The sequence below is a fragment of the Pseudorca crassidens genome, chromosome 1 (genome assembly GCF_039906515.1).
Source record: "Pseudorca crassidens isolate mPseCra1 chromosome 1, mPseCra1.hap1, whole genome shotgun sequence".
In the NCBI taxonomy this organism is placed as follows: Eukaryota; Metazoa; Chordata; class Mammalia; order Artiodactyla; family Delphinidae; genus Pseudorca; species Pseudorca crassidens.
This window is the reverse complement of record NC_090296.1, coordinates 73,552,741-73,577,142: the sequence shown is the minus strand read 5'-3', so window position 1 is coordinate 73,577,142 and position 24,402 is coordinate 73,552,741. Positions and strand designations below refer to the sequence as shown.

The 24,402-nt window shown below is 41.4% G+C and overlaps 1 protein-coding gene across 7 annotated transcripts in view; it reads right to left on the bottom strand.

The window, feature by feature from the left end:
- STXBP6 (syntaxin binding protein 6) overlaps window positions 1–24,402 on the bottom strand; it is a 280,731-nt gene that overhangs the window by 4,077 nt on the left and 252,252 nt on the right. For all 7 annotated transcript variants that reach the window (XM_067738940.1, XM_067738987.1, XM_067738957.1 and 4 more), the window contains one exon: window positions 4,644–4,801. In XM_067738940.1, coding sequence (XP_067595041.1) covers window positions 4,644–4,801 — 158 coding nt within the window. The remainder of the gene's footprint in view (window positions 1–4,643; window positions 4,802–24,402) is intronic.

Sequence of the window (24,402 nt, the reverse complement as noted above, 5' to 3'; positions counted from 1 at the left end):
GTGTCTGTGAAGCCCTGAGTGTGTCCAGGCTGCTGTGCTCAGTGCTGTGGGTGTCAGATGGTGTTTGTGAAGCCCTGAGTGTGTCCAGGCTGCTGTGCTCAGTGCTGTGGGTTTTTGCCAAGAAGGTTAACTCCTGAACTCGAAGAGTTTACAGTCCGGGAAACATGGTGGGTGGAAATGGCAGAGCCAGGGCTCTCTCTCAGATCCGTCCCACTCCCTGGCCACACTCTGAGCCCCTCCACTGTATGGCCTCCGCTTCTTGCTCTGTCTGTAGTTTCAATACATTATTTAGCGATGTGGACCATTCAAATTAACACAGAGCTGTTAAGCGTTGTGCATAATGAATACCCAGCATAAATATTTGATCAGTGCTGCTGTCCTGTTATTCACTCAGCTGTTAACCTTCAGCTAATGGGCTTTGCCAATTTACCCACAGTCATTAATCCTCAGCAGCAGTCGTGTTGCTTCTCACACCAGACCCTGGTTACCTCTCCGGTGCAGCTGGGACTGGCACTAAGGGGAGCCCCAGCCGGGCGGGCCCGTGCCAGTTCAGCTTTGCAGAAGTACATATGGATTGGACATTTTGCCATTTGAGGTATTTTTGCGTAAAGGCGCATCATTTCCACGCTACCTCTTTTTGTTCTGTTTTTTCTTTAACTTCCTGGGAGTTAGAAGCTTTAGAATATGGAAGGCACGATGCTGTTGCTTCCCTGCTACAAATCTGCTGTATGACCTTGAGCTCGAAGTCACAATTGCCCCGTACCTCGGTTTCCTCATGTCTATAAATATCATCTCCAACTCAAATGCTTATGGATTAATGTAGATGTCAGAGTTCCTACAGAAGAGAAGTTAAAAACTTCCTTTTGCTATATTTTTGTTTTCTTAATGTTTCATGGAAAGCTTTCCCTTTCAAAGCTGTGTAAATGACACCATCTAAATAATAATAACAACAATAATAGAAAAAAACAACAATAATAGAAAAAGTTGTTACTCATACAGGGGGTATTTTTTAAGAGGCCTGGACTCTTGAGGTCCCTTCTAGCTCAGACCCACAGGGAGTAGATGACCGTGGTAGGGACAGAGGCAGCATTCCCTGCCAGTGAGGGAAATGCCACTCACCACTCCCTCCCCTACAAACGTGTGCTTGTGCAGAACAGGGCAGATCACGGTTCTTTTCTGTGGGAAATACACAGCATCTGAGGATGCCTAGGTGTGGGTATCCCTCTCGCCTGCTGACTCACCAGCCAACGCAGGCGTCAAAGCACTGCACACACTGCACTGCTGCACTTTCTGAAGCAGAGGAGAGTGAGCAGGCCTGCTTTGTGGCTGAGCTTGACTTCCCTAAGGTCTGAGAGTGTACCAAGCTCATAGTTCAGGAAGGAACCACGCTTCCCAAGCCAGGCTGAACACAGCCGGGGGAGAGGGGTTGCAGACACATTTCCATTGGCTCTGCAGGAGTCAAGTGCCCACATGTCTTGATGGCAGGCTCCTACAAAGGTGATCCACTCACTAATGTACCCGGGTCGCTGTAGGAGTCCTGGGAAAATCGAGAAAGCCACAGATAGCCTCTTCTGTTGCAGTCCAGAAGGTGTGCCCTACTCTCCAGCTGAGGTTGCATGCTCTTGTTCAACCAGGGAGCCCAGAGGAACTGTCACCCAGCACTGCCTTTCTCTGTCAGGGCTCTAACAAGTGCACTGTGTCTTGACATCTAAACACAGCCCACTCTTCATGAGTCAACAGAGCCATGTTTGGGGAGGCAGTGGTGGAAGGCCTGGGTTCCATCTCTGAACTCTCTCCTCACCAGTAGGCCTGGTAGGGGCTTGGCCAGTGAAATGACATCTTCACAGACAGCCTACACTAGTGGGACAAATCAGGAGTCCTGGTCCCTGGGAAAATAGCCACCCCTTATCTCAAGAGGTCAGCCTCCTCCTGAGGAATCCTGCCCATGCTGGTGATTCATAAGCACACATCCCAGACGTGCAGTTTTAGAAAACTGCAAGTCTGGTTATTATTGTGTCTCTCTCCCACTCCCTCAAACACAGTAAGAGACACTAGCAGCCCCTCCCCCCCAACCCTTACGGCACCCACAGGAGCGGAAGCCAGAGTAAGTGGAGACTGCCCCCTGCCGCGTCCATCTCTAGGGAAATAGGTAACTGGCTGGTACCAACCCTCCCAGTGGTCAAAGCCAGAGACCCCTGTGCCTTTGGTGGCCTAATCAGTTTCTGTTCTGACAGGTCCTGTTTGCAAGGGCTGCTCTGTGTTTAGAAAGTATCAGCATTCAGCAGGAGGCCCTCCCACCCCCCTTTGGAGGGCACAAAATCTTCACCACCAGTCCCTCCCCACCCCTGTGCTGGGATCCTCAGTCACATTTCTCCAACCCTCTACAGTGCTCATCACGTGACGGATTGGAGCAGGCTCAGCAGAAACCATTTTTATGGAAACAATTGTAACTAATATTAACTGAGGTTTATATGCACCAAGTATTATTGTTTTTTTTTTTTTTTTTTTTGCGGTACGCGGGCCTCTCACTGTTGTGGCCTCTCCCGTTGCAGAGCACAGGCTCCGGACGCGCAGGCCCAGCGGCCATGGCTCACAGGCCCAGCTTCTCCGCGGCATGTGGGATCTTCCCCGACCGGGGCACGAACCCGTGTCCCCTGCATCGGCAGGCGGACCCTCAACCACTGCGCCACCAGGGAAGCCCTGCACCAAGTATTGTACTAACCAATTTATAGGTTTGAATGCATTCAATTCTCTCAACACCCTAGGAGAAAGGTACTATTATTAGTTAGCCCTATTTTACTGATGAGGAAACTGGGGCTTAGAGAAATTAAGCCCCTGCCCAAGGTCATGGAGTTGCTAAATCAAACACAAGATGTCAACTACCATACCATACTGTCTTCCCAACTACCTAGCAAACTTGGCCACAGTATCAGGGAAACAGGGTGACCAGGGCCAAGAATTCTGGCCATCTGGTTAGGTTATCCAACCCAGTGTTTGTATGACCTCCTCTGGGGCGGATAGTGACATGGATGACCTCCAGGTATTGTCTACTCCGCATTAGGAAGAATGATTTCACAGACTTCCTTGGTAACCTGGTTCATGGCCTAATCATTAATCTAAACTCTTATTTTAGCAGAATGTTATCAGTGCACCATTGAGTGCTCTATTCTGTATAACAAGACACGAAAGAGAATTGCTGCAGTATCGCCCTTCCCAGACTTGAAGACAATTAAAAAATAATTCCTGTAGTCTTCTCTTCTCCAAATCAACACTTTAAATGTTCCCCCAGACTTCCACTGCCCATCCGCCTTTTAAATCACTACAGTTGCTGTTGCTATATATGAAGTTGGGTAGGAATTCTAACATCTCCACTCCATCATTATTTCTATATCACAAAGGCTGCAGAAGGGACGAGGGGAACCACAATTCTGAGCTTGTTCCCTCTGTGACAGCCGCAGCAGGACAGGCTCTGGCCCCCAGCAGGGCTGCCTGCATTTTCAGCCAGGTTTGAACTCCAAATGGGCCCCTAAGGCAGCAGTACAGTAAGACACTGTCATGATAGGGAATTGATGACACAACGAGACAGGTCTGTGCAAAGGGGATGCAGGAAGGGCAGGCTAGATGCACCCACTCAGATCTGGATCTGCAGTCGGGCCTGGGCTTAAGCCTCGGGAAGGGGCCGGCCTGGCTGACCTGGGGAGATTGTCCATTCTTGGTTCCTCAGCAAAAGCGGGGTTTTCTTTTGAAGCACATTAATTTTTTCCCCAAAGGTCACCTGAAAAGCCTATCTTGAAAGGCCAGATCATGAGTCTGACATGCCAACAATTATCAGCAAAAGTTGTTTCTGGAAACCTAAATTCAAAATCACTAGCCAGAAAGGAGCTGCCCTTTGATCCAAAGTACAAGAACAGTAATAAATCCTCTTTTATCACCTGACCAACAGGGCTTCTCTTTCCTTTGGTTTGTGACTGCCTTAGATAGCTGGCTGCCAATAAAAACTCCCCCTTCCCCTCCAGAAAGGCACATTTTCAGTGCATGTGTACACCTGAGGCATGTGGAAAACACCATTCTCTGGACCCAGAGGCAGGTGGGAATTTTGCAGGCACCTCTGCACTAGTCAGGTCAGCCTTAGGAGGTCCAAGGCCCCTCCACAGGGGAAACTAGCCCTGAGACTAGAATTTGCTTTTTTGTATAGTAAAGAGATAAGAACACAGGATGCGAGGCTCATGACAGCATGGAAAAGTAAGCACGAGAGCCCACAGTCCTCTTTCAAGCACTGGCTAACAGAGGAGGGATATTCTTACACCTGTCCTGCCCCTACCCCCATCCTGTTCCCAGAAATGGGAGCCTTAAACTTCTGGGTAGGAAGTAAAGATGGTCCACATTTCCCAAAGATACGGGGTCAGAGACAGGGATGAAGACAGCAGAAACGAGATAACCAAAGAAACAGGTCCAAGAAGAAATCTTCCCAACTCCGGTACTTACTAAGTAGCAGAAGGAAACTGTATACAGAGGCCAAAAAAAAAATAAAAAAAGGCTTGACTTTGTCCCTCCCACCTGGGAAACATACTGAAATAAAGTTTTGGGCACCAAAGCTCCCTGACAACCCAGAGCTGAGCCCTCGGCCGTGCTGCGGGACCCACCTTGTGTGCAGTTTCTGCAAACTGCTGGGCGCTGTTCTTCATGTCTTCCGTCTTCTCCTCTGCGCGGCCTAAGCGCTCCCCACGCTCGTTCAAGGCCTGGCTCGCTTTCTGCACTGCACTGGTCACGCTGTCGGCTGCTGAATGGAGGATGCTGTTTCCTGAAAGGGGACAGGAAGAGCATCAGAAGCTGGCTCGGCTGACCTACAGTGACACCCCCACCCAGGGTGAGCACCCCGAAAAAGCAAGGTGGGTCAGACTCTGGAAAGGCCTTGAGTGTCTAGGAAACAAGCCGACTTCTCTTCTGACTTGGTCTGACTGACTCGCTTTTAGGAAGAATACCCACTGACCGTAGGACCTGGGCAAGTGCTGAAGGCTTCTTCCGCAGCCCCATCACTGACAGCACTCATTTCCGTTCTGCCGGCATTCTGTTTGGTGAGGCTCAGAAGAGCGGGGCCCATCTGAATTTAGGACTTGGCTTGCAAAGGTAGATGGGAACCCTGACAAGTCCATAGAATTAGGCAAGTTCAGTGAGACATATCTGGATCATATGAGCATTTCCTCTTGACCTGGGGTTTAGATGGATAACCACAGGAAAACTGGGAGTACAGAACTCCAGATATGATGCTCTGTATTCCTTTCAACTGTTCCCTTCCATTTTACCCCTTCACCCCTATATGCACAGCCCCACGTAAGAAGCTGTGGATCAGTCTCAAAGTTCAGAGGAGAGATGTCAGTTCCCAACCTTGAATCCCGAGCCATGGCCTGGTTGGTTGGTCCTCTTTGCCTCTGATCTCAAGTATATGAAATATGGGGCCTCAGCACTGTACTTAGCCAGCAGGTAAAAAAACAGTGACAGAAACCTGTCCTAGAAGGAACTTGGCACTCCCAGATTCATGAATGATGATACTGAGAAAGTTGAAAACCATCACATTTCAAATGGTTATGCATTCGTGACATCCCAGGTACCAGGACTGGAAAAGAGATCCAACAGTGACGAACTGGCAGGTGCGTAACCCATGGAGACCTAGAAACTTGCCAGATTACAACCAAAGGAGATTTATAGCTGTATTTTGTTAATGCTGAGTGCAAGATAGTTAAATGGCATTTTATATAATAGCTTTGTGTCTCTGAATACGTTTTTATTACATCATTTAACTTTGTACCTGGGAGGGATGCATCTAGCCACAGACAGCTTTTAATAGAAACGTAATTTCCACTGGTCTCAGCTGCAAAGGCTTCCTCATTTCTCCTCTGTGGGAACAGTCTGTGGTTTGTGGAAAAGGATCTCAGGCAAAGAAAGTGCCTGCCCCAGAGGAAGCACTTTGTAAATTGTTTTCCATTTTTCTTCTTTAGGGGTGGATTTCAAGGGCTTCCACTCTGCACTAAGGGGAGGAGAATGGAGTTAGCTTACTATTACTCAGCTGCATCAACCACTACTGGAGCCAAGATAAGTCAGCACAGATTAACAGAGGAGATGTGGCTCTGGAGAAACTGGCTGAATGCAAGGGCTGGAATGGAAGGTCTGTCTCGGTCTTCAGAACAGATTTAGGAGGAGAAATCTGGGTTCCCATTTGCTTTCATATCATGGTTATGATTATAGCCTATCACCACTGCTTAATATTTGAATAGCATTTTGCAATCATAAAGCATCTTTACAAATATTGTCTCATTTGATTTTCACAGAAATTCTACTGAGAAGACTGAGACTAGGTGAGGTTCAGGGCTTCCGCAAGATCATGTCACTAGGGAAGTGACATAGCTAGCACTGGAACCTGGTTTCCCAATGCCTTTTCCTTATTCTGTACCTTCCTCTCTGCAGGTGCGGTGTTGGTCATGGAAAGCAATCACTATGACAGAATTGTGAGAACACCAGCATAGATAGGTTTTGACGGGTTATTTCCCAAGGTAATGCCTGTTTCTGTCCTAAAGAAACCTATTCCTCTTGGTAAATGAAGAGTTATTGCCTAAGCTGCATTGCAAGCCAGGTGCTCCCAAGAAGGAACAGGCCAATGGGAAAGAATAAGACAGTGAAGGGACTGAAGGTGCAGAGGAGTTGGGGGAGGGCACAAGAAAATCTCCCCTTCCTGCTTCCTTCCACATGCCCACAGCTTAGCTGCCAGAGGCCAGAGAAAAGATGGGGCAGGGTACCTGCAACTCCACAGCCAGGAACAGCTGCATTAAACCAAAGGGATTTTAGAATTAGTTATCATAAAATCAAGAGGGTATATAACCAGGATAGGTTTTCTCCCCATCGGAACTGACCCTCATGGTGCCCTCAAAGTGAGACACATCTGTGTTTCTAGAATGAATCTGCTTTGTGTGAGCCATACTGTTTTCCTGTCATGACTTTCTTAATCTTGTACAGACGTCAGATCAACACTGCACCCAGTTTTATATGATACTGTTTAACCAAGAGTTGTTATAACTAAAAGAGAACCAAATGCTGTCTTCATTATTCAGTGATGACACTGCTGACCACTATCAATAAAAAATCCACCTTCAGTTATTTTCAGCCACGAGGATGGATTTGAACAAATCTCATCACCTCAGTTGAAATGTCCTCCCCTGGTTTCAATTCTACCTGTATTTCAGGCTCAGTGAAGTCCCGTCGCCTTTATCAAGGTTCAGGTCAATTACATTCTCTTCTCAACTTTGTAAGAACTGTCTGTATCCTTCTTGGGTGACTGATCAAGTACAGTCATGGGCAACTCTTCTACCTCATTTCTTCACCCACAGATGCGATGACTTCCCAGCCGGATTATATATTCCCTGAGGGCACCTTTCGCTCTGCTGACCATTCCCTAAATCCTGAATCTTCCTCCTCTAGATTCGGGTCTCCCGCTTGCTTGCTCTATTCTCTCTGATATCTTGCAAATGCTGTAATCCCAGGGTTCTGTCCTTGGCCCTCTTCTCTTTCTCATTCTGCAGACTCTCCCTAGGACAATTCTACTCAGTTCATGGCTTCAATGACCAAATTTTTGCTTTTTTCTAGGTTGTGCTGCTGAGGCTCCAGACCCACGATTTCTTACTGGGCAACTTCAGGTGAGTCACCGAAAATCATATTGAATTTGGTATGTCTACACCTGACCCCATTATCACACCTGCTTTTCCTTTGGGGTCCCCTGCTCGGTCAATAACTCCCCTATCTGCCCAGCTTTCTCCTCAATTCAGAAATCTGGGAGCCCAGTCCAGATTCCTCCCTCACTTTTACCACATACGACTACAAGTCATCTGCTGTCCAGCCCTCTACTCTTCGCCCTCTTTGCCAGCTTCATTATCTCTCTGTGGATCCAGTCCCTCTTGCCTTCAGAGATACAGCAATAGCCTTTTGTTGTTAGGTGTCCCCACACCTTTTGTGGTTCATCTTCCACACATTTCTAGAGTACACTTTTAAAAAGGCAAATTTGTTACCATCTTCTCACTGCTTCCAAGAAGAAATTGAGAACTTTGCCCTGCCTCACTCTCAGCTTATCTTAGAACCTCATCCATTTTTCCTCTCCCTAGCGATCTCCAATCCCACGCCTTGCCAGATTACCTAAATTTTCGCAGATGTGTCATGTTTCTTTTACCTGTATGCTTTTGTGCTTACTGCTACCTCTGTGTGAACTCTGAGTCTCATCTTAGCCTTCCCACTTACTCCTGTGTGCTTCAGTACACTTCATACCCCTTTCCTAGGAAGGACTGTCATGTCTAGCCCACCCTAAACCATTGTTGCCCCCAACATACACAGTATCTTGTGTCTATTTCAAATGGTGCATTTATCATAATGCATGTAATTGCTGGGTATCTAGTGTGAGCTCCTTGAAGGCAGGGGCTGGGCCTTTCTCACTTTTGTATTTGCAATCCCTGGCACATAGGAGAGACTCAATAAACGTTGGTTGGCTTAGAGGCAGGAAAAATATATCATCCTTCTGCTGATTTCTCCATGGCTTAGCAGAGGGTTGGACGCATGACTGATGCTGTTACATGATCTAACTAGGTCTTCAAATTCTAAACCTGCCAAATGACTAAGGGTTTAGTCTGTGTCTAATGAAGCCAGCTATCTCACCTAGAGATTGTGCCAGGAATTCAGTGAATTAAGTCAACAACAAAATGCAAAAAGGGGAATGCTTTTGCTATAGTGAACGCGAAGAGAAAGTTGGTGAAAAATCTGTTGTTACCAGCCTTAAAATAAACAACTACAAGGTCTAAAAATAACAGAAGTTAAATAGCTTTTAAATCCAATGCAAGAATAGCAGTTGCCTGACCACTTACTACGTTCTAGGCACTTACTAACATCTGCTCCTCACAACAGCCTTATGCGATGACACATCACTGATCCCGTTTTTACCAACGCGAGCACCAACGGACAGAGAGAGGGTTAGCAGTGCACCAAGGATCCCACGGTAAGTGAAGAGCAGAGCTATGTTTTGAACTCAGGAAGCCCAGCTCCAGAGCCAGTTCTCTTACTCACTGTTATATTGGCTCTCCATGGGAATTTTCTTGTATTTGAGATTAATACAGTCTGCATTAACTGTATGGAATGAAGACTTCAGTGTAGCAGTTCCTAAAGCATTTCTTAACGCCGTAATACAAAAGAAAACATCTTGTCATTATTACAAGCTAAAACAATTTACTATAGAAAATCTAGAATACATATTACTATAAAAAGGCAATAAAATCGCGTAGTATTCAATTGCTTAGAGATAACCACATTTACATTTATGGTACATTTTATTCTAGTAATTTTTCTGTCTATGTTTTTCTAAAACATGGTTGTGGCCATACTATATATATTTAGTACTGTATCCTATTGTGGGTACTTTCCCATGCCATGGAAAATTCTTTGAAAATACTGTTTATAATGGCTACATAACACTGTTGTAATTTATTCAGTTATTTCCCTTTTCATTATTGGGTGCGTGTTCAAAAGTGTCCATCCTTCCTTCTTCCGTGCACACCATTATATTTCAACTTCTGTATACACTGCAGTGTGCTCACCACCAAAAGCTTAATTTCCATCTGTCACCATACAGTTGACCCCCTTTTTATCTATTTCATCCTCCTCCGACCCCCTTCCTCTCTGGTAACCACTACTCTGTTCTTTGTATCTATGTATCTGTTTTCCTTTTGTTTGGCTTGTTCATTTTTTTAAAAATTAATTTTAACTTAAAAAATATTCCACATATGAGTGAAATCGTACTGTATTTGTATTTTCCTTTCTGATTTATTTCACTTAGCATAATACCCTCAAGGTCCATCCGTGTTGTCACAAATGGCAAGATTTCATTTTTTTATGGCTGAGTTCCATTGTCTACACACACACACACACACACACACACACACACACACACACACACACACACACATATCTTCTTTATCCATTCATCCATCAGTAGGCTCTTAGTGTTTCCATATCTTGGCTTTTTATAAACGATGCTTCAGTGAACACAGGGGTGCATGTATCTTTTTGAATTAGTGTTTTCATATTCTTCAGATAAATACCCAGAAATGGAATAGCTGGATCATATGGTAGTTTATTCTTAATTTTTTGAGGACTCTCCGTATTGTTTTTCATAGTGGCTGCACCAATTTACATTCCCAACAACAGTGCTGAGGGTTTCCCTTTCTCCACACCCTCTCTAACACCTTTTTGAAAATAACCAATTCTAATGGGCATGAGGTAATATCTCATTGTGATTTTAATTTAAATTTCCCTAATAACCGGTAGAATTAAGAAAACAGTTCCATTTACCATTGCAACAAAAAGAATACCTAGGAATAAATTTAACAAAGGAGGTAAAAGACCTACACATTGACAACTGTAAGACACTGTTGAAAGAAACTGAAGACACAAAGACATGGAAAGACAGTCCATGCTCATGGACTGGAAGAATTAACACTGTTAAAAATATCCATTACCCAAAGAAATTTACAGGTTAAATGCAACCCCAATGACATTTTTCACAGAACTAGAACAAAAAATCCTAAAATTTATATGGAACCACAAAATACCCCAGATGGCCAAAGCAATCCTGGCAACAAAGAACAAAGCTGGAGGTATCACACTCCCTCACTTAAAATTATACTGCAAAGTTATATTTAATCAAAACAGTATGGTATTGGCAGAAAAACAGACATACAGATCACTGGAAATGAACTGAGAGCCGAGAAACAAATCCACACACACATGAAAAACTAATCTACATAAGGGAGCGAAGAACATGCAACAGAGAAAAGATTGTCTCTGCAGTAAATGGTGCTGGGAAAACTAGACAGCCACATGCAAAAGAATGAAACTAGACCACTATATTATACCATACACAAAAATCAACTCAAAATGGATTAAACACTTGAATGTAAGACCTGAAACTATAAAAATCCTAGAAGAGAACATAGGCAGTATGCTCTTTAACTTTGGTCTTACCAGTATCTTTCTGGATATGTCTCCTCAGGCAAGGGAAACAAAAGCAAAATTAAACAAATGGGATTACATGAAACTAAAAAGCTTCTGCACATGAAAGGAAACCATCAAAAAAAAAACCAAAAAAGACAACTTACTGAATAGAGCAAGGTATTTGCAAATCATGTATCTGATAAGGGATTAATAAAATAAAGAACTCATACAACTTAATAACAATAAAAAACAAAAATTAAAAAATGGGCAGAGGATCTGAATAGGCATTTTTCCAAAGAAGACACACAGATGGCCGACAGACACATGGAAAGGTGCTCAGCATCCCTAATTATTAGGCAAGTTTTGTTTTTAAAATGAGGCTGCAGTTACTTTCTTGGATTTACATGCACACACACACAATCTTTGTCCATAACTCTGATAATTCCTCGAGATTAAACTGCTGGTTCAAAGGACATACAGTTTTTGAGGCTCTTGGTGCATGCTGAAAATTGCTTCCCTGAAAGACTCATTCAGTATTCAGAACTATGCATTTGAGTGCATGCTATGTGCCAAGCACTGTGACCTTGACAAACAGGCAGAATGACTTTGAGGGAGTGTTTTAAGTTCTCTGATCTTTAGTTTCCTCATCTGTAACTCCACCTCATGTGGTTGTTGTAGAAGTTAAGATGAAGATGTATGTATACAAAGTGCCTACAGGTGCTCAGTGAATGTCTATCCCTCTACCTCCCTAAGACCACATCCACTCTAGGAACTTTGGAAAAAGTACACAATCCCACCCAGTTTCTTTGCATGTCTCCTCTTTTATCTTGGGGCTAAGTGTCTTGAAGCTCTCAGGAGACACTTAGATCTGTGTATACTTGCTGTGTGCACCTCAGAGAGAGCTGAACTCATGTTCATTAAATCAAGGCATGCCTTGTAAAGAAGGATGCTTAACTCAAAAGTTGGGGCCCATCATACTGTGCTGAGTTAAATCTGGAAATAAAGGTCTCCTGAGGCAGATAGAACAGTAATTCTCTCTAAATAGGCAGGAAGCACATTAATACCCAAATTTATTCAAACAGTCTAAGAGGCTGTCAACCACTGCAAATAATGTCAACTACTTTTTGAACTACAGTCTCTGAGAATAGAGCAGAGACCAGTCTTACTTCACTGATGTTGCATTCACATTGGTTCCGCTCAATAGGTGCTTTAAAAAATATATTATGCTGGCATATTTTACGTTAAGTGATTGAGAAGACCTTCCTGAGAGAGCAATTTGAGATAAAGCTATAACGTTGTGTTCAGTCACTGTTTGAAAACAATGAAAATAAATTTAAATGTATAGGAAAATGAGGGGAAAACAATAAGGTATATTGAAAAGTGACAATGGAAGAGAAAGGAGGATTTTTTTTAAAAGCCCACAGACGACACCAACAAATATAAACATAATTTCTTTATATCATCCTAGACTTCAGGTTGTATCTTGGTAATCAAAATTCCTAATTCTATAGCTAGTAAAGAGTCAATTTAAATAGAATTTTCAGCAGGTGTTTCCTATATTAAACACACATGTAGATATATGAAGTGCAAAATACTCATCATGTTTGGAAAAAAGCAGGAAAATCATCTAAAAAATAAACGATTGATAAACCTAAGGCAGTCTATACTCGGAGTTGAGTAAACATGGTCATCTCAGGGCACTCTTTTAAAACAGAAATCTGGTAATAGTTTTGCATGGACTATTTGTATTCTATAATCAGTTTGACCACTTAGGAATAACTGTACGATAAAGCCCCATTTATCCAAACTAATTTAAAGGAAAACCAATTATGAAAAAAACTGGATTTGGGTTTTAGTACCATAAACTTAAAAAATGGGCAGGGAGATCTATTTTATTTTTTTTTTCTATTTACCTTTTCTTAAAATTCAAACAAAGTCACAAAAATTATAATCATCCTCATCAGTTCACTCAGTCCCATGTAATTAATTTTTTTTTCATCTTGATCTTTTGTTAGCACTTTTATGAATTCATCAGTTTTCCATTAGAGTTCTGAAAACGCTTATTCATTCAGTTCAGCAGTATAGGCAGTTACCAGAAACCTGTACTTGTCAGAGTCTTTTGCATAAATTCCCTGAAGACGAAACCCTTTTATAGGAACATTTTTGCAAAAGCATCAGAATACACCCAGAACTCTCTGTAAATGACAAAAGACTTAAAAAGGACCACAGTTAAAGATTTGATGAAAGTTCATAATAATGCAATAGACAAGGAAATTTAGTTATTTCTGAGATATACATTTTAAAGTAATAACTAGAATTATGGCTTATAACATTATACCAGAACATGTAAGATTTTTAGAAATTTCATGTAATGTCTGAAACATTTATATTGACATATTACCATACAAATAACCCAAAGAAAGTTTAGTATTACTTGTTGGGGTTTTTTTTTTTTTTTTTTAATACTGCAGGTTCTTATTAGTCATCAGTTTTATACACATCAGTGTATACATGTCAATCCCAATCGCCCAATTCAGCACACCACCATCCCCACCCCACCACGGTTTTCCCCCCTTGGTGTCCATACTTTCGTTCTCCACGTCTGTGTATCAACTTCTGACCTGCAAACCAGTTCATCTGTACCATTTTTCTAGGTTCCACGTACATGCGTTAATATATGATATTTGTTTTTCTCTTTCTGACGTACTTCACTCTGTATGACAGTCTCTAGATCCATCCACGTATCAACAAATGACTCAATTTCATTCCTTTTTATGGCTAAGTAATATTCCATTGTACATATGTACCACATCTTCTTTATCCATTCATCTGTCAGTAGGCACTTAGGTTGCTTCCATGACCTGGCTATTGTAAATAGTGCTGCAATGAACATTGGGGTGCATGTGTCTTTTGGAATTATGGTTTTCTCTGGGTATATGCCCAGTAGTGGGATTGCTGGATCATATGGTAATTCTATTTTTAGTTTTTTAAGGAACCTCCATACTGTTCTCCATAGTGGCTGTAGCAATTTACATTCCCACCAACAGTGTAAGAGGGTTCCCTTTTCTCCACACCCTCTCCAGCATTTGTTGTTTGTAGATTTTCTGATGATGCCCATTCTGACTGCTGTGAGGTGATACCTCATTGTAGTTTTGATTTGCATTTCTCTAATAATTAGTGATGTTGAGCAGCTTTTCCTGTGCCTCTGGGCCATCTGTATGTCTTCTTTGGAGAAATGTCTATTTAGGTCTTCTGCCCATTTTTGTATTGGGTTGTTTGTTTCTTTAATATTGAGCTGCATGAGCTGTTTATATATTTTGGAGATTAATCCTTTCTCCGTTGATTCATTTGCAAATATTTTCTCCCATTCTGAGGGTTGTCTTTTCGTCTTGTTTATAGTTTCCTTTGCTGTGCAAAAGCTTTGAAGTTTCATTAGGTCCCATTTGTTTTTGTTTTTATTTCGATTACTCTAGGAGGTGGATCAAAAAAGATCTTGCTGTGATTTATGTCAAAGAGTGTTCTTCCTATGTTTTCCTCTAAGAGTTTTATAGTGTCTGGTCTTACATTTAGGTCTCAAACCCATTGTGAGTTTATTTTTGTGTATGGTGTTACGGAGTGTTCTAATTTCATTCTTTTACATGTAGCTGTCCAGTTTTCCCAGCACCACTTATTGAAGAGACTGTCTTTTCTCCATTGTATATCCTTGCCTCCTTTGTCATAGATTAGTTGACCATAGGTGCGTGGGTTTATCTCTGGGCTTTCTATCTTGTTCCATTGATCTGTTTCTGTTTTTGTGCCAGTATCGTATTGTCTTGATTCCTGTAGCTTTGTAGTATATTCTGAAGTCAGGGAGTCTGATTCTTCCAGCTCCGTTTTTTTCCCTTAAGACTTCCTTGGCTATTCGGGGTCTTTTGTGTATCCATACAAATTTTAAGATGTTTTGTTCTAGTTCTGTAAAAACTGCCATTGGTAATTTGATAGGGATTGCATTGAATCTGTAGATTGCTTTGGGTAGTATAGTTATTTTCACAGTATTGATCTTCTAATCCAAGAACATGGTATATTTCTCCACCTGTTTGTGTGATCTTTGATTTCTTTCATCAGTGTCTTATAGTTTTCTGCATACAGGTCTTTTGTCTCCCTAAGTAGGTTTATTCCTAGGTATTTTATTCTTTTTGTTGCAATGGTAAATGGGAGTGTTTCCATAATTTCTTTCAGATTTTTCATCATTAGTGTATAGGAACGCAAGAGATTTCTGGGCATTAATTTTGTATCCTGCAACTTTACCAAATTCATTGATTAGCTCAGTTTTCCGGTGGCATGTTTAGGACTCTCTGTGTATAGTATCATGTCATCAGCAAATAGTGACAGTTTTACTACTTCTTTTCCAATTTGTATTACTTTTATTTCTTTTTCTTCTCTGATTGCCATGGCTAGGACTTCCAACACTATATTGAATAGTAGTGGTGAGAGTGGACATCCTTGTCTCATTCCTGATCTTAGAGGAAATGCTTTCAGTTTTTCATCATTGAGAATGATGTTTGCTGTGGGTTTGTCGTATATGGCCTTTATTATGTTGAGGTAGGTTCCCTCTATGCCCACTTTTTGCCGAGTTTTTATCATAAATGGGTGTTGAATTTTGTCAAAAGCTTTTTCTGCATCTATTGAGATGATCATATGGTTTTTATTCTTCAATTTGTTAATATGGTGTATCACATTGATTGATTTGCGTATATTGAAGAATCCTTGCATCCCTGGGATAAATCCCACTTGATCATGATGTAAGATTCTTTTAATGTGTTGTTGGATTCTGTTTGCTAGTATTTTGTTGAAGATTTTTGCATCTGTATTCATCAGTGATATTGGTCTGTAATTTTCTTTTTTTGTAGTATCTTTGTCTGGTTTTGGTATCAGGGTGATGGTGGCCTCATAGAATGAGTTTGGGAGTGTTCCTTCCTCTGCAGTTTTTTGGAAGAGTTTGAGAATCATGGGTGTTATCTCTTCTCTAAATGTTTGATAGAGTTCACCTGTGAAGCCATCTGGTCCTGGACTTTTGTTTGTTGGAAGATTTTTAATCACAGTTAAAATTTCATTACTTGTGATTTGTCTGTTCATATTTTCTGTTTCTTCCTGGTTCAGTCTTGGAAGGTTATACCTTTCTAAGAATTTGTCCATTTCTTCCAGGTTGTCCATTTTATTGGCGTAGAGTTGCTTGTAGTAGTCCCTTAGGATGCTTTGTATTTCTGCAGTGTGTGTTTTAACTTCTTTTTCATTTCTAATTTTATTGACTTGATTCCTCTCCCTCTTTTTCTTGATGAGTCTGGCTAATGTTTTATTAATTTTGTTTATCTTCTCAAAGAACCAGCTTTTAGCTGTATTGATCTTTGCTATTGTTTTCTTTGTTTCTACTTCATTTATTTCTGCTCTGATCTTTATGATTTCTTTCCTTCTGCTAACTTTGGGTTTTGTCTGTTCTTCTTTCTCTAGTTCCTGTAGGTGTAAGGTTAGATTGTTTACTTGAGATTTTTCTTGTTTCTTGAGGTAGGCTTGTATAGCTATGAACTTCCCTCTTAGAACTGCTTTTGCTGCATCCCATAGGTTTTGGATCATTGTGTTTTCATTGTCACTTGTCTCTAGGTAGTTTTTGATTTCCTCTTTGATTTCTTCAGTGTTATCTTGGTTATTTAGTAACGTATTGTTTAGCCTCCATGTGTTTGTGTTTTTTACGTTTTTTTCCCTGTAATTCATTTCTGATCTCATAGCATTGTGGTCAGAAAAGATGCTTGATATGATTTCAATTTTCTTAAATTTACTGAGGCTTGATTTGTGACCCAAGATGTGATCTATCCTGGAGAATGTTCCATGCGCCCTTGAGAAGAAAGTGTAATCTGCTGTTTTGGGATGGAATGTCCTATAAATATCAATTAAATCTGTCTGGTTAATTGTGTCATTTAAGCTTTCGTTTCCTTATTTATTTTCATTTTGGATGATTTGTCCATTGGTTTAAGTGAGGTGTTAAAATCCCCCACTATTATTGTGTTACTGTCGATTTCCTCTTTTCCTCTTCCTGCTGTTAGCAGTTGCCTTATGTATTGAGGTGCTCCTATGTTGGGTGCATATATAATTGTTATATCTTCTTCTTGGATTGATCCCTTGATCATTATGTAGTGTCCTTCCTTGTCTCTTATAACATTCTTTATTTTAACGTCTATTTTATCTAATATGAGTATAGCTACTCCAGCTTTCTTTTGATTTCCATTTGCATGGAGTATCTTTTTCCATCCCCTCATTTTCAGTCTGTATGTGTCCCTAGGTCTGAAGTGGGCCTCTTGTACACAGCATATATAGGGGTCTTGTTTTTGTATCTTTTCAGCGAGCCTGTGTCTTTTGGTTGGAGCATTTAATCCATTCACGTTTAAGGTAATTATCTATATGTATGTTCCTATTACCATTTTCTTAATTGTTTTGGGTTTCTTTTTGCAGGTCCTTTTCTTCTCGTGTTTTCCACTTAGAGAAGTTCCTTTAGCATTTGTTGTGGAGCTGATTTGGTGGTGCTGAATTTTCTTAGCTTCTGCTTGTTTGAAAGCTTTTGATTTCTCCATCAAATCTGAATGAGATCCTTGCTGGGTAGAGTAATCTTGGTTGTAGGTTCTTCCCTTTCATCACTTTAAGTATATCATGCTACTCCCTTCTGGCTTGTAGAGTTTCTGGTGAGAAATCCGCTGTTAACCTTATGGGAGTTCCCTTGTATGTTAATTTTCATTTTTCTGTTGCTGCTTTCAATAATTTTTCTTTGTCTTTAATTTTTGCCAATTTGATTACTATGTGTCTCAGTGCGTTTCTCCTTGGGTTTATCCCATACGGGACTCGCTGCGCTTCCTGGAATTGGGTGGCTATTTCCTTTCCCCTGTTAGGGAAGTTTGCGACTATAATCTCTTCAAGTATTTTCTCAGGTTCTTTCTCTCTCTCTTATCCTTCTGAGACCCCTATAATGCGAATGTTGTTGCATTTAATGTTGTCCCAGAGGTCTCTTAGGTTGTCTTCCTTTCTTCTCATTTTTTTTTCTTTATTCTGTTCCGCAGCAGTGAATTCCACCATTTTGTTTCCCAGGTCACTTATCCGTTCTTCTGCCTCAGTTATTCTGCTATTGATGCCTTCTAGTATAGTTTTCATTTCAGTTATTGTATTGTTCATCTCTGTTTGTTCTTTAATTCTTCTAGGTCTTTGTTAAACATTTCTTGCATCTTCTCGATCTTTGCCTCCATTGTTTTTCCGAGGTCCTGGATCATGTTCACTATCATTATTCTGGATTCTTTTTCTGGAAGGTTGCCTATGTCCACTTCATTTAGTTGTTTTTCTGGGGTTTTATCTTGTTCCTTCATTTGATACATAGCCCTCTGCCTTTTCATCTTGTCTGTCTTTCTGTGAATGTGGTTTTTGTTCCACAGGCTGCAGGATTGTAGTTCTTCTTGCTTCTGCTGTCTGCCCTCTGGTAGATGAGGCTATCTAAGAGGCTTGATGGGAGGGACTGGTGGTGGGTAGAGCTGACTGTTGCTCTGGTGGGAAGAGCTCAGTAAAATTTAATCCACTTGACTGTTGATGGGTGGGGCTGGGTTCCTTCCCTGTTGGTTGTTTGGCCTGAGGCAACCCAACACTGGAGCCTACCTGGGCTCTTGGGTGGGGCTAATGACAGACTCTGGGAGGGCTCATGCCAGGGAGTAATTCCCAGAACTTTTGCTGCCAGTATCCTTGTCCCCATGGTGAGCCACAGCACCCCCCCAACCTTTGCAGGAGACCCTCCAACACTAGCAGGTAGGTCTCGTTCAGTCTCCCCTGGGGTTACTGCTCCTTCCACTGGGTTCCGATGTGCACACCACTTTGTGTGTGCTCTCCAAGAGTGGAGTCTCTGTTTTCCCCAGTCCTGTCGAAGTCATGCAGTCAATTCCCACTAGGCTTCAATGTCTGATTCTCTAGGAATTCCTCCTCCTGTTGCTGGATCCCCAGGTTGAGAAGCCTGACATGGGGCTCAGAACCTTCACTCCAGTGGGTGGACTTTGTGGCATAAGTGTTCTCCAGTCTGTGAGTCACCCACACACCTGTTTTGGGATTTGATTTTACTGTGATTGTGCCCCTCCTACCATCTCATTGTGGCTTCTCCTTTGTCTTTGGATGTGGGGTATCTTTTTTGGTGAATTCCAGTGTCTTCCTGTTGATGATTGTCCAGCAGGTAGTTGTGATTCTGGTGTTCTCGCAAGAGGGAGTGAGAGCACGTCCTTCTACTCCGCCATCTTGGTTCCTCTCCCCAGGGAGATCTATTATATGCAAACTGTTAGTAGTCCAGGAACATTAGTAATTCTCATATTGTATACCCAAAGTGTTCAGTAATTATTTATTCCTTGAGTAGATTAAATAGTTCCTATTCTATTCTTGTCTACTGTATTAATTTTTTTTACCAAGGGTATTTTCATGGGTAGACATAAGGTTCACTTAAGTCTGGTCCAGTATTAGTGACATTCACATTAATTTAGGTATAAATCTATAGGATGCACTCAAGATGTGTTTTCTTTTTTTTCTACTTCCAGTCTTCATTGCCCAGCTTCTCTATCATTAGAGGCCATATGAGCAAAAGACAAGAAAAGTCACGTGGAAACTTGGTTCCCTGATGGCAGGGTCCCTTTTCAGTCTTAAAGGCTCTCTGAACCGTGTACATACTATTCTGCTTCCTGAGATGAGCAGCCATCTCCAGCCCTGTCGGTGGTAATTCAGCTGCATGGTAATTGTGATACTTCCAAGGAGGTTCTGCTTAGGACTGTGACTTGCATTAAGCATTTTATAAATGAATAATAATTTAAATAATAATGATGATATTAATTTCTACAGAGTGATTAAATGCAAAGTCCCACCTGGTGAAACAAGTTAGTTCTTATTTCACAGTCTCCATTAATTATCTGAGAGCTTGGGTAAATTACCAAGTTCTTTCTACATTACATTGACTAATCAATACTAATCACACAGCTGCATCTCAATGTAGGACAACCTGTAGGAGCCCCTTAGAGATGGGAGATTCTTCCAAACTGCTAAATTTTAAAATTTCATTTGTACTTTTGTGGTAGTGACTAATCAGATAAATTCTGTTACAAATCCAGGTTATGTTACATCAGCTTTCCAAAAGGAAGAGTTGTTAACCCATGCTGGGCACTGATGTAGTGTGAACATCAGCTAGTTGCAGAAACTGCTACAATTCACTGATTGGTTACTATGTGCAGTGCTATGTTAAACTGTCAAATTCCTCAAAGAAATATATTCTTACCCTACTTTACAATCAAGGAAACAGATGGTCAGGAAGGGGAGATAGCTTGCCCAAGTTCACCTAGATCTTGACCCTGAAGCTCTTTTTAAAAAATCATTTTGTAAAATAAAAACTGTATATATTTAAGGTGTACAACATGATGATTTGATATACATATACATAGTGAAATGATAACTACAGTCAAGTTAATTTTAACATAGCCTTCTCCTCACATAGGTACCATTTTTTTCCCTTTTTTTTTGTGGTGAGAGCACCTGAAATCACTCTTCAGCAAACTTCTAGTATTCAACTATAGTCATCATGTTACGCATTAGATCTCTAGACTTATTCATCCTACATAACTTCAACTTTGTATCCTTGGACCAACACGTTCCCATTTCCCCCACCTCCCTGCCCATGGTAGCAAGGCACAGAAGGAAAAAAACCTGCATGACCTCACTTATATATGGACTCTAAAAAAGCTGAGTACATAGAAACTGAGAGTTGACCTCAAAGCTCTGAACAACTATGTCAGCATTTCCCAAAGTGGTTCTGTGGTTTAAAACAGTGCTACATAGAAAGCTCAATTCTATGTACATGACTTTATGAAAAGCCAGTTTTGGAAAACTGGCAAACAAAAACTGGGAAATGAAAGGTTTTGTAAAACCTTTAATATACTAACATAGATTGTAATCAAAAGAAGGTAGGGGTGGGAGCAGGAAAGATCTGCTAGCAGAATTTCCCCAATATATTTACTCACAGGTTCCTTCTGCATAGATTATCTTAGGGTGGATTTCTGCAGAATCTGTTTTGGGAAATGCTACAATAAAGTATACTGATTGCTAAGTTAAAGCAGGAAAGATAAATCAATCCAGGCTGTCCTCATCATTTTAGCAATAGATGGACTAGTCATATAATTACATTAAAAAGGCTTGCTTTATAGAGGCAGCAGAACAGATATAGCATGCTGAGTGGCAGTTCCAGAATTATCTTTTGTCTTAAGTTGGTGGCTAATTTCAGGGACCATGAAACTTGTTTGTTTCCTGCAGCTGGATGACAAAGAAAAATGGACTCAGAATTCAGGAATACTTTGTAAACCCATAAACTCAAAAGTCTACTTGAAGGAGACCTTGGAGTTACCTGTTGCTGGTATTACCAAAGGAAGAAGAATGGACCGTTCTATCAGGTGATTCTCTTCTGCTGGCAATGTTAAAGTAATTTAGTGGAACCTCCGCCTGTTCCCGAGTCAAAGGCATGTGCATAGCTAAGAACTCAGGAGAAAGCCCAATGGACCCTCCCTGTCCTATGAAAGGTATGAGTTCATACCCTCCTTTCAATTCACTGTCCCAGTATTTTCAATGGCAAGGCTCAAACATTTAGGATTTTATTCACGTCCTTTAAATGCTTAAACTCAGGCTATGTAAAGAAATTCGCCAGTCTTTTTTAAAAAATTTATTTTATTTGTATTTATTTTTGGCTGCATTGGGTCTTCATTGCTATGTGCGGGCTTTCTCTAGTTGTGGCGAGCGGGGGCTACTCTTCACTGCGGTGTGTGGGCTTCTCATTGCGGTGGCCTCTCCTGTTGCAGAGCATGGGCTCTAGGCACGCAGGCTTCAGTAGTTGTGGCGCGTGGGCTTAGTTGCTCCGCGGCATGTGGGATCTTCCCGGACCAGGGCTCAAACCCATGTCCCCTGCATTGGCAGGTGGATTCTTAACCACTGCGCCACCAGGGAAGCAAGCCCCACCAGTCTTTTAATATTCATTGAAACTTGGTCCTTATGAACATGTTCTTCCAGGAGTTACAGGGCATCAGGACTTCTTTTGGTTCTCTTTTGTTCTCAGAAGGGTGGCTGAAATGCAGCTTCAAAGAGGGAACCCTTCTCCTGAGGTCAACCACCTAAAGTGCCTCTAAGTTTCGTCAAATTGATTTTGTTCTCTGTCTTTGGTGTGTATGGCAATAAGGCAGCGACGATCGGCAGCTCTCTGCTTTTATTACAGTTGGAGGCGAGGGCTTTTTACTTTAATAACCACAGTTTCAAGTCCTGATAGATACAATTTGAAAACCCTCTACAGTGTTACTGGCCAAAACAAATTCTGTTCAACACGGGCAGCCTGGTGCTTGCTAGCTGTGTGACCTTGAATGAATACCTTACCCTCTGGGCTTCAGTCTGTTTCTTTACCTTCCGTGAGGGTTGATCTAGTACCTACCTCAAAGATTGTTGGGAAGAATGAATGAGGTTGTACAAGTACGGCACTTAGTGTTGGGCACATAGCCGACACTTTAGCCATTTAGACACTTCTGTTGTCTGGCACTAAAGAGTCTTTCCCTTAAGCTTTCCACTTTAGCTCATCTTTCCTTCCCTACTCTCACTCACCCTGAACATTGCTGAAGGAAGAGTCTACTCCTATTCCCAGGCACTCTGTACTTTTAGTGAAGTGGCTTCCACCCCACTCTCCTAACACTGTCTCTCAAATTCATCAATGACTTACCAAGTCTACTGCTTAAGTTTCCTTCACTTGGCCACTGGACTACAAGTGGGCTGACTTAAAAGCTGCTTTTGCCCTGGGCTTCTATAACACACTGTTTCTTGATAACCTCCCCAGAACCCCCATCACTTTGATTCTTCCCAGTCAGTTTCATTCCTTTCTTGGTTAGGGCTGTGAGGTCAGAGAGGTCTGGGTTTGAGTATGTCTCTGCCATGTACTAGCACTGTGACCTCAGGTCAATTCCTTAAGCTCTGTGAGCCTGTGTTTTTCTCATAAGCATAATGGTTATAAAAACAGTACCTCTTTTTCATAGAGTTTGTTTTGAGAATTAAATAAAATATATACTTATCATAGTGTTGGTAGTGCAGTATGAACTTAATACACACTGCAGTATTAGTAATATCTGATTCATTCAGCACATTTATTGTAGAATAAACATGGGTTAGACATAATCTATACATGTCTGCTTCTCAGATTTTACCTTAACATTAGCCTATTCTTTCCCTCCTCACCCTCCATCTGACCTTTTCCGCCTCCTGAATTCACTATTAGTTAATGGCTCTTCTGTCACCCAGCATCCTACACTCAATTCACCTTTAACTCTCCATCACATCCAAATGTTCATGCAGTCCAGGGCATTTATCTCAGCAAGGGCTCTTCACCCAGCTCTCCACTCTATCTCTAGTACCTACCAGGTCATACCGGACCACCACAGAGGCCTGGGTGGTTTTCCTGCCACTGGTCTCTCAGTTCTCTAACATAGCATGCCCGTCTTTCCATACTGCTAACCTGATCATGGTTCTTCCTTGTCTCAACCCTTTTGTTGGCACACTCATAATACAACACAGTCAGCTAAAGCAGTCCTTCCTGATTTCATGCCATGCTACTTACTGGCCACCCCCAACAGACTCCAATCTCTTTCTACTGCCTAATTTTTTGACAAATTTTAGAAAAATCATTAAAATTTTATCAGTCTCTTACTATAGGTAGAGTGTATAATAAACGAATTTGGAAAAAATCAATGTGAATAACAAGGAACACTGGGTCCAGCTCTGTCCTTAAGAGTGTCTAAACATTGGCAATAGCAGCTTTTTTTTTTTTTCAACACTGATAATTAAATGCAAACCTAGCACTTAGGTTTTGGTGGCTAACACGGTTTTCTGCTCGAAGAAAGCAAAGTTCTTTGGAAAGTAGTGAATTCTATGCCTTGGGGCAAGGAAAACTCAGGTCTGAAATGTCTTACTGCCAGACAACGAGGATACCTTCAAGGATGGTAGGGATAATGCTGAAAGGAAAGAGAAGCCAGTTTAAAGCAGGTCCTACTAGACAAGTTGTGATATCAATTGTGATGTCAGAACTTCAATAGCAATAAAAGTTATGACAATGAAGAGGATAATTATAATAATTTTATATAACTTTGTGGAAGCCATAACTTTTTAATGCTGAGTTAATATAAAATGTACAAAAATGAAGTTGAAATCTAAAATAACTATAATTGGATGCTTAATTTATTGACTTTAATAAGTAAGGATTGGGACCTCAGAGAAGATGGCGGAAGAGTAAGACGCGGAGATCACCCTCCTCCCCACAGATACACCAGAAATACA